Source organism: Myotis davidii, unplaced genomic scaffold (assembly GCF_000327345.1).
Source record: "Myotis davidii unplaced genomic scaffold, ASM32734v1 scaffold472, whole genome shotgun sequence".
Lineage (NCBI taxonomy): Eukaryota > Metazoa > Chordata > Mammalia > Chiroptera > Vespertilionidae > Myotis > Myotis davidii.
Window position 1 is genome coordinate 865,786 of NW_006283774.1, and position 9,424 is coordinate 875,209.

Sequence of the window (9,424 nt, forward strand, 5' to 3'; positions counted from 1 at the left end):
GCCCTGCCTGGATGTTGTGTCGGTGCCTTTGAAATGGTTTGCTTCTGTGTTGCATGGGGACTTGTGAGGATGTGGACGCCCAGAGCATGGGGCCAGGTGCCCAGCCCCCAGGTGCACGGCTTACTTCTCAGATCCGTGGGGGAGCCCCCAAAGGCACACATGGGGCCCCTGAGGCCACTGCTGGCATTCAGGAACACAGATGTGGCCTCGAGGCCCAGTTCCACGTAGTAAGGCCCAAGTCGCACCTCAGCCCCGTGAGACTCGCTGTAAAGGACTGTCTGGAGCGCGTAGACACCTTCTGCACAGAGAAGAAGGGTGGTTGCTTGGGGAGTGTGACAAGCACGCACAGCAGCTAACACCGTGGCTTGGCTGGGCCAGGCGGGGGGGGAGGGGGCGGGCAACCAGCGTGTGAAATGACATGACACACAGAGGCCACGCTGTTCCTTTCTCCTGTGGGAACAGGGCCGTCTCGTGGGCTCGCTCCCCTGCTGTGGCTCAGCCCCCACTCCACAGGGCGCAGCACGTGGCTTAACACTCTGCTGTCTCACACTCTTAGTAAGGTTAACAAGGGGCGGCATCTTCATTTTGCCTTGGGCCCTGAGGATCACGTAGCTAATTCTGTGTGGAAAAGTCACAAGAATGAAAACAGATGTTGGCCTCCCACAGCTGGGCAAGAAGACACTTCAGTAAACTCTCCAGTGGAAATGGACTGTAGGACCATCACGGCAGGCTATAGAGTGGCCCCGTGCTTCCTGGCTTCACACCGGATGACACGACCCCGTGACCCTGCAGGCCGCCCAGCTCAGGCTGGCCATCTCCACCCTGTGAACTGGTGCCAGTCTGGGCAGATGCCTGCGCATGGATGGCTCTCCTCAGCTGTGCTCCTGTGAAGAAGCTGGCTAGCCCGCTGAGTCACACGAGACCCTGACTGACGTCCCCATCGCCCTGGTGGGAGCAGCCCACCGCCAGGAGCAGCCCCTGAGGAAACCGCCTGAGAGGAGGAGCTCCGGGCTGCGGCGGTTGTAACATGGCAGCAGGTAATGACCGTCAGCAACTCCCTAATCCAGTGATGGCGAACCTATGATACGCGTGTCAGAGGTGACACGTGAACTCATTTTTTTGGTTGGTTTTTCTGTTAAATTGCATTTAAATATATAAAATAAATGTCAAAAATAGAAGTCTTTGTTTTACTATGGTTGCAAATATCAAAAAATTTCTATATGTGACACGGCACCAGAGTTAAGTTAGGGTTTTTCAAAATGCTGACATGCCGAGCTCAAAAGGTTCGCCTTCACTGCCCTAATCCCAACCCCACCTGTGGGTTTTCACTTGCTCATCTGACTCCCAGCTTTAACATGTTAGGTCTGTGGTCGGCAAACTGGGGCTCGCGAGCCACATGCGGCTCTTTGGTCCCTTGAGTGTGGCTCTTCCTCAGCCTTAGGAGGACCCTAACTAAGTTAACCCTTTGCGGTCGTTTGTCTACTCTCAGCCACCAAAGCTTTTTTACCGTTCCGGTCGTATGTCTGCTCTCAGCCACCACAGCAAGGAACCGTACGAATCTTAACTCTGTTCATTCATGTATCAGTTTATAATTTCTCCGAAAGCTCTTACGTGTCTAAGCAACCTTGTCACGAACCAAAACATTGCCCCGACAAATCAGAGATATCGAAACTCAATATAAACAAACGCGGTCGTTCCACACTCGCCATGCAAAACACCGTGGCGAGTCAGTCGCCTTTTGAGAGTGAAGAAATCGACAAGCTTCGGAGATACTTCGCAGAATTTCAAATAAAGCTTTACAAATTACGTTTAACTGTAATTAGGCATTCTCGCTTGTTAAGATATTTCAAAATAATACTCCAAAATGGCACAAAGAAAGTTACCGAAAGAAGTGTACTGCGAATCTGAAAGTAACGATGAAGAGCTTTATTTTGGCACCTTGAATACCGACTCTGACGTAGAAAGTGATAACGTTTGCAGTGATTCTACTAGTAGTAACATAGTTCCAAAAAAGAATTAATAAATCTTGTTTATCCTTCATAATCTTGCATGTTATGTATCACTGCTCTTTCAATGGAAATTAATTCCGACCAGTACGACACCCATGTCCAAATTTACTATAACTGCAAATAGGTGTGAGGGGAAGGCGGGGGAAAGAAAAAGGATTCCCCAGAGAAAGGGGTGAGTTATTAAGGGTATTTTCAACGAGAAGTTTACTGGGAACCAACAATCCACCTACTTATGTCCAGCAAAAAGAATAATAAAATCAACATATATATAATTCAACTCAGAACCTTTCTTTCCAACCTGTTCAACCCACCCTATTTCTGTTAAGAGAACCCCATATTCTCAGAATCCAAGAGCTGACCTTTTCACAAGAAGGACATAAAGTCACCTTCCTCTCCCTTTCAACATGATTTCCCTCCCCTACTGGCAGGTCTAAGCAGTCTTCTCCCTCCCACCCCACTGTCAGTGTTTCATAAAGTCTTAGTAGATTAGCATTTCAGAAGGGAAGCTCATTCTTATAGGTGAGAGAAGATCCTAGTTCCTTCTAATTCAACCAGTCACACTGGAGTTCCAACAGGTGGGTCATTCCAAAAAGAAAAAGGGAAAAGAACAAAAGAAAGAACCATTTTTTTTAAGGTTTTATTTCTCCAATTGCTACCCATTCCCACTGAACCCTCTACCATCCATCTACCCTGTTGTTTGTCTTTGACCATCAGCGAGAGACTCCATCTAGAAGGAGTACCTTAGGGGAGGGGGTATTGCACTCTTTATTTCTATTAGTTACACTGTGCTTTTAACACATTACAGTCCCTGTAGAGTGGGTGCAGTCAATGGTGAAGTAAAGGGGCAGGGAAAACTTCAGAGAAAAGCACAGTAAAATACTAGTGTTCTGGAAGAACTGCAATAATAAATTAGAGATTAGGATGAGATAATAAGTAGTCAATATACCCATAGCTCTCCCAATATTCTCTCTTGATGTTCTCACCATCTTTTAATGTAGATAAACATGTGCACACGGTTATGCTAGGGTGAGGTGAGAGTAGGATACAGGTGTGACAACTCATCCCAGAGGTTTTTGAGCCTGAGTCTGAGATACAACCATTAAATTGGCTTTGCAGAGAAGAAATCTAAGAGGATGAGGTCAGAGGAATGGGATGGAAAACAGACACACGGTGCAATTTCTTTACTACGTTAGGCAACCTGCTCTCTGGAAAAGGACTATTAAGCCAAGACATTCTTCAAGACTGAGGCTGAGCAGAGATGCCTTTTAGTCCACAGGGAGTTCTCCTGTGGTTCTTTCAGAGTTTGAGAAGGCTTCTCAGGAGCTAGGCACACATCACCTTACTCCGTCTCTTCTCCCCAATATTAGAGACATGGAAAAAAGTGACATATTCTCCTTTTCTCTCTCCTCATGTAGGGATTTCACAATGGAACTACAGGGGCCCTGTAGAATTGTCTCTCAGTGATCAACAAGAGGCGAATGTGAGTGCTCTAACCTCAACAAGTGGTCTTAGTTGAATCTACCTGAAAAAAGAAGGCGATCGAAACCCTCTACTTTAGGCCCTAAAAAAAAGAGAGCAGAAGAGTGCAAATTGGTTTGCCTCAGTGGATAGAGCATTGGGCTGGGGATTGAAGGGCCTGAGGTTTGATTCCAGGCAAGGACAAGATAGAGAGAGAGAGAAGAGAGATTTTTGCCTTTTCCTGCCTCCTTCCTCCCCTCCCTCCTCCCCAGAGGCGAGGGAGCAAGGGGGGAGCGCCGCTGGGGGAGGCGGGAGGGAAGGAGATGCTGCACCTTTTTGAGCGAGAGGAGCTTTTTGTGCTGGAGGAGCAAGAGGAAGTTTTTGGGTGGGAGGAGAGGAGGAGGGAGGAGAGGAGGTGGAGGGGGGCGAGGAGGAGGGAGGAGAGGAGGAGGAGGAAGGAGTGGAGGAGGAGGGAGGAGAGGATGAAGGAGGAGAGGAGGAAAAGGGAGGAGAGGAGGAGGGTGGAGAGGATGAGGAGGGAGGAGAGGATGAAGGAGGAGAGGAGGAGGTGGGAGGAGAGGAGAAGGAGGAGGCCCAGTGTCCCAGCACCATTCTTTGGGCCTTCCTGTCCTCATCATGCCCCGCCCCCTTGCTCCTGAGCACATACCTCTCCTGTACCGGTGGAAGGTGGTGACAGCCACGTCCCCAGTAGCACGGTGGGTCCTCATCTGAACCCCAGAACCATCCCCGAAGTCCATCACCAGACACCTATCAGCTTCAGGAGTGATTTGAACCCGGAACCGCAGACGCGGAAATGCCTGAGCATCAGCTTGTGGGAAGCGAGGGGCGACAGGATCCGCAGCGTCCTCAGGGCCCAGGGCTGGGAAGGCAGCAGCCGGACACTGAGCGTAGGGCCAGAGCTGCTGGTGCCCAGGCCGGAGCGTGGAGAGGCTGATGGTGCAGGGAGGGCCGGGAGGAAGGCTGTGGGGGCTGTGGGGAGAGGGCACAACCTCAGATCTCAGGACAGTGACACATTACCGGGAGGAATGGGACGCAGCAGGGAGCAGCCGCCAGCAAGGTCTGTGGGGCCTGATCGCGGGCTTACGGTCACTGTTCTCAAAGTGGGGTCCCAGCGCAGCATGAACTAGGACAGAGCCTCCCAGCAGCAAGAGGACACTTTCAAGGCCGGGTAAACAGTGCTAGCGTCTCAGGGGCACCAGTAGGAAACAGCGCCACCTGCGTGGTCCTGAGCCTGTGCCTTGAAGCGGCGGCCAGGGCTGCCACTGCCCCTGACGTGAACAAGGCAGACGTAAGATCATGGCCCCCCGGGCATTCCCCATGAAGGCAGAGAGCCCCCTAGAAGGGACACTGGCCTCCACGCCACTCTCACCTTACCTTCTGGGCCAGACGGCAGGCTGTGAGGTCGGGATGCTGATCTGAGCAGATGCGGCCACCTGGATGGGGACCCCCGTGGTGGCATCTGTCCTGGGAAGCAGCTCAGGGGCCAGGTCCTCTGCAGAGCGCAGTGGCCCCACAGCACAGGAGGGGACCTCCACCTTCAGGCTGCAGGGCCCCGCGGGACAGGCGCACTGGAATTCAGGGTGACACCAGTGAGGGTCAGGTGGGCGGCAGGGTCTGCGCTGGTGCGTGTCCTCAGCCAGTAGCCAGCAGGGCTCCCAAGCTCAGTGGCTCTGGCGCTGGTGCCGTCCAGGAAGAGGCAGGCATTCCTACCCTCCGGGGCAGCCAGGAGCGCTCCTGAGCCCGCGGTCACCCAAGGCTCGTTCAGCAGACCTGGGCACAGTTACATCAGATGTCCACACTGCGCCCGGCTAGGCGGGTGGAAGTGAGCACTTTTACATCAGCTGTAAACCCAAGTTGACAGCGGTGTCCAAAGGACCAGAACTTCAAAATACGGGTCCCCACAGGCCCAAGGGTCACCTGCGCCCCAGACACCCACCTGGACCAGCTCACAGAAGGCACCGTCCAATCCCCCAACAGCGCACATCGGGCGGTGGCGACCGGGGCCACCCCAGCTCCAGCAGCCTGCGATTCCCACGGAAGGTCCCTGGGGGCCTCTGAACAGGAGGGAGAGGAAGCCTGTCCGTCTCCCTCCCCGGTGCTGCCCGTGGCTGCTGCTGGGAGAGTGAAGGGCTCAGCTCAGCGCTCAGCAGCCCTCAAGGACCCCTGGAGCCTCAGGCGACGCTCCCTCTCCGCAAGGCCTCCACATGCAGAGCTCACTCCCAGGGCCCCACCCCTGCGCCCTCAGGTGTCAGCGGAAACCCTGCCCCAAGACTCAGGAGCCGCCACCTCCCCGCCAAAGCCAGCCCAGGGCCCAATAAATTCGAGGGCCCCCCAGGTGCCGCTGCTGCCGCAGTGACCACCTGAGTTCATGGACACCACACGGCCACTGTAGCGCTCACACCCTGTGGCAGGAAAGGGGACACGGTGGCCAATGTGGGGTGTGCTGTCAGTGTCTGGATTAGTCTTTGCTACAGCACAGGCCAGGCAAGGAGGCTCAGACCGGGGTCTCCCCGTCACCATGGCACCTAAAACAGCAGCTGGGTAGAAGCTCAGTCTGTGTACGGTCCTTTAATCCCAGCAACTCCTGCAAAAATCCTTTTTTCCCTCCATTGACATGAAGGTGGAATGTTCCTTTTGAAAGAAATACTGAATTCATACTTGAAAACACAGCCTATAAGTCCCCGGGAACAGGCAGCTCACCTCTCCTGGTCGCCAGAAACTCCCGGGGCTGGCTCCTGGGCCGTGGGGACTGAGGTCTTCCCTGGGGTGGGTTGGTCACAGCTGCGGTGGCCGGCCGGCCGGCTTCGTCCAAAATCCCCTAGGAGACCGTGAACGGGAACAGCTCTGGGTGTCAGGACACGCGCCACACCACGGACTACAGGACGCCCAAACCCTCCTGATCAGAGATGCACGCTCCCCGCCCTCTCAGAGCTCCTCTTAACAAGTGCACTTTACGCAGGGGTCACGTGTCTGCCCAAGACATGCCATGTCTCTGGGCACTGCAGGATTCCAAAGAGGTCCAATAACTGGGGACAAGGACTTGGGGGACGGCTACGGGCATCCTCACTGCCTCCACCCCACTCCCAGCTCTTAGTTTCATTTGGTGTTACACCAATCACTCTCTCTGCCCCAGGACTGGGTGTGGATTAGTATTTACCTGAAGAAAGGACCAAGAAGACAGGGTGTTTTGTGGCTCAGAATGGCTCTCAGGATGGGGTGGGGGTGGGGGTACTTGGGAGGGTCCAGGGAGGGTGGCTGAGAACCTGTGGGTTCCGGGCCCAGGCACGTTTCTGTGAACTGTTCCCAGGACGTGCTGTCCCCAGAACTCTGACAGGCTAGTAGTCAACAGAGCACGGGCCCCTGCAGAGTTCAAGGTCTGTGCTGGGCTGACCGGGGCCTCCCGCAGCCACCTGGCCCTCACAGCCCCCGCCCTCTGGCTCCTTCCCGCTGTGTCTGTTGGGGGTAAACCCCAGCCCCTTCAGAAAGTGTGTGCCTTCCTGTCCATGTCCTGTGCCTACAGGAAGGACCACTGCAGACAGAGCCCCCTCTGAAGCCTGTGGTGTCCTCTGACCTGGAGGAGGGCATTACACAGTCTAAAGATTACATGGGGAAGTCGGCAAAAGGTATGTCAAATGGGCGGTTCACAGGTGATGCGGGCTGGGGGTTTGCAAAGGGCTATCAGCTCTGGTTTCTGCAACAAGGTTGTTAATCTGTCTGTGATCACAGGCAGCTCCCGATGGGGAGGGTGGGCCGCCCTTCCGGGTGAGCGCCCACGTCCTGTGTGTGTAACTCCCAGCCAGGTTAGGATGCGCCTTCTGTAATCAGAAGGAGACAGTCATGGTGAACGGAGCAGGAGTAACATTCCTTACAGTTCTAGCTGGCCCCCACCATTCTATTTCTGCCCCTGGCATCAGAGGTATAAGCAAGGTGACCATTCTATAGGCGTGTTCTGTAGAGATTAGCTCCTTTAAGAGCCTGCGATTAGGTAATGCTCACACTCCTCCAGTTCTGAAAGTCCATGAGCCTTTAAGCCCCGCTGGTGTGGCTCAGTGGCTAAGCATCAACCTATGAACCAGGAGGTCACAGTATGATTCCCAGTCAGGGCTCATGGCCAGGTCACAGGTTCAATCCCCCATATGCAGGAGGCAGCCGATCAATGATTCTCTCATCATTGATGTTTCTCTCTCTCTCCCTCTCCCTTCCTCTCTGAAATCAATAAAAATATATTAAAACACAATAAGGTTAAGGGGTTAGGGTTAGTTTCTCCATCACATTAGCCACACGTCCAGGGCTCAGTGTCCGGACACAGAATGACTATCACCCTGGAGTGTCCTGGTGGCCGGCACTGGGTGGGTGGGGCTGGAGTCTGACCCCGCGGTCATTAGCACAGTAGGACCAGGAGCTGCCCTGAAGCTGGACAGTGTCACCTTGTTTCCGAGGCTACTTCCAGGACAAATATTCCTGGTGCAATTCGTTAAATGGCTCCTTTTAGGAGATCCCCACCCAAGCTCCTCCTTAGGAAGGATCAGACTCACCAGGACCTGATGGGCGGGAGTCCCTGAGGCCTGGATTAAGGGGGTGAGGGGGGGAACCGTGCAGGGCAGACGCCTGCTGGCAGAAGCCTGGAGCCTCGGGAAGCAAAGCATGCGCCCGGCTACCCACTGTCCTTTGTCTTCACTAACTTGATGAACAAAAGCCTATTGGGATTTTTTAACCACAAATTCTGTATTTCAGGTTTAATGCCCAGTGTTCAGTTCTGCTCCTCCTGACTCCATAGGACACAGTACTTAAGAGGCACTAATCAAGAGGAAAATTGCTACCTAAGAGCGATAAGAGCCCTCCCCTACTTGGACTCAGGCAAAAACAAGAGGCAATGGCTAGATCCTGGGGAGAGTCCACGTACCTTCCTCTGCGCAGTTCCCAGGCCCGGGCGGCAGGAAGCAGAGCAGCGCCAGGGCTGGGACCAGCAGCCTCCTCCCCAGCTCCATGGCTCCCGCCTCCCCGTCACAGCCCAGGCGAAGCCGTGAGGGCAGGGCTCTTAAAGGCTTGACCCTTCCCCTGCTCAGCACCTGTGGACCATCAGCCAACTGTGAGTCCCCTCAGAAACACTCCTCACCGCCCCCCACCACCCCCACCCGCAGGGCTGCTTCCCTCAGATCAAAGTGTCCTGAGGGTGTTATGCATCCTCCCTCCATGGGGCTCACACAGCTGCACTAAAGTCAACCTGCTCTCCCCCTGGGGTGACTGTGACACAGCTGGTGACACGGCTGGTGCTGTGTCCATCACAGGACACCTAGAGCCAGTGTCCGAGGTAGAGGACGCACAAACCTGCTGCCCCGGGACTCTGAGTGGCCCTTTGTCTGGTGCACTCATAGCTGTGAATGAGCACATGGCACCAGGTCCTCCACACCCTCCCACCTCCCCACTGGCTGCAGAAGAAAATTAAATGTCCATCGTCCATCGCTCTGTGTTCAATGTCCTGACGGTCGTCCCCAAGGGTGCCTGGTCCTTTGGTCCCTGGGAGTGAAGGGATGACTTCTGTCCCACCTGCTCCCTCCGTGCCCCTCCCCCTCTCTCTGCAAAGACACCTGTGGTGATTCCACCTGAGGGACAGTGACCGTGCCAGCACCAACCACTCTCAGCACTGCAGGGTCTAGTGACCATCCTGATTTCCCTCAGATGTGTCAGGGACAGGAAGTCGCCATGACCACCACTGCCCTCACCTCGTCCAGTGCATTAGTGCAGGGAGCGTGGCGCACACTCAGGAGGTTTTTAGTGTCGGCTCACCTGTGTCACTGCAGCCCGCGCTCGCCCCACCAGCCTGGCTCTCGTCCTCCGTCCTCTTCTTGGGAGTACTTTCCCCTAAAGCCACAGGGAATAAAAACATTATTCAGCCCGGCTGGTGTGGTTCAGTGGCTGAGTGTTGACCTATGAAC

The 9,424-nt window shown here is 54.6% G+C and overlaps 1 protein-coding gene across 1 annotated transcript in view; it reads right to left on the reverse strand.

Annotated features, from left to right (window-relative positions):
- The window catches only part of PKD1L1 (polycystin 1 like 1, transient receptor potential channel interacting), a 10,607-nt gene extending 4,493 nt beyond the window's left edge, over positions 1–6,114 (reverse strand). The window contains exons 1-4 of the mRNA XM_015566778.1: positions 5,425–6,114; positions 4,863–5,056; positions 4,135–4,457; positions 125–298 (exon numbers count right to left, since the gene is read on the reverse strand). Of these exons, the coding sequence (XP_015422264.1) occupies positions 125–298; positions 4,135–4,457; positions 4,863–5,056; positions 5,425–5,472 (739 nt within the window). The 5' untranslated portion in view covers positions 5,473–6,114. The remainder of the gene's footprint in view (positions 1–124; positions 299–4,134; positions 4,458–4,862; positions 5,057–5,424) is intronic.
- Between the last annotated feature and the right edge of the window lie 3,310 nt (positions 6,115–9,424).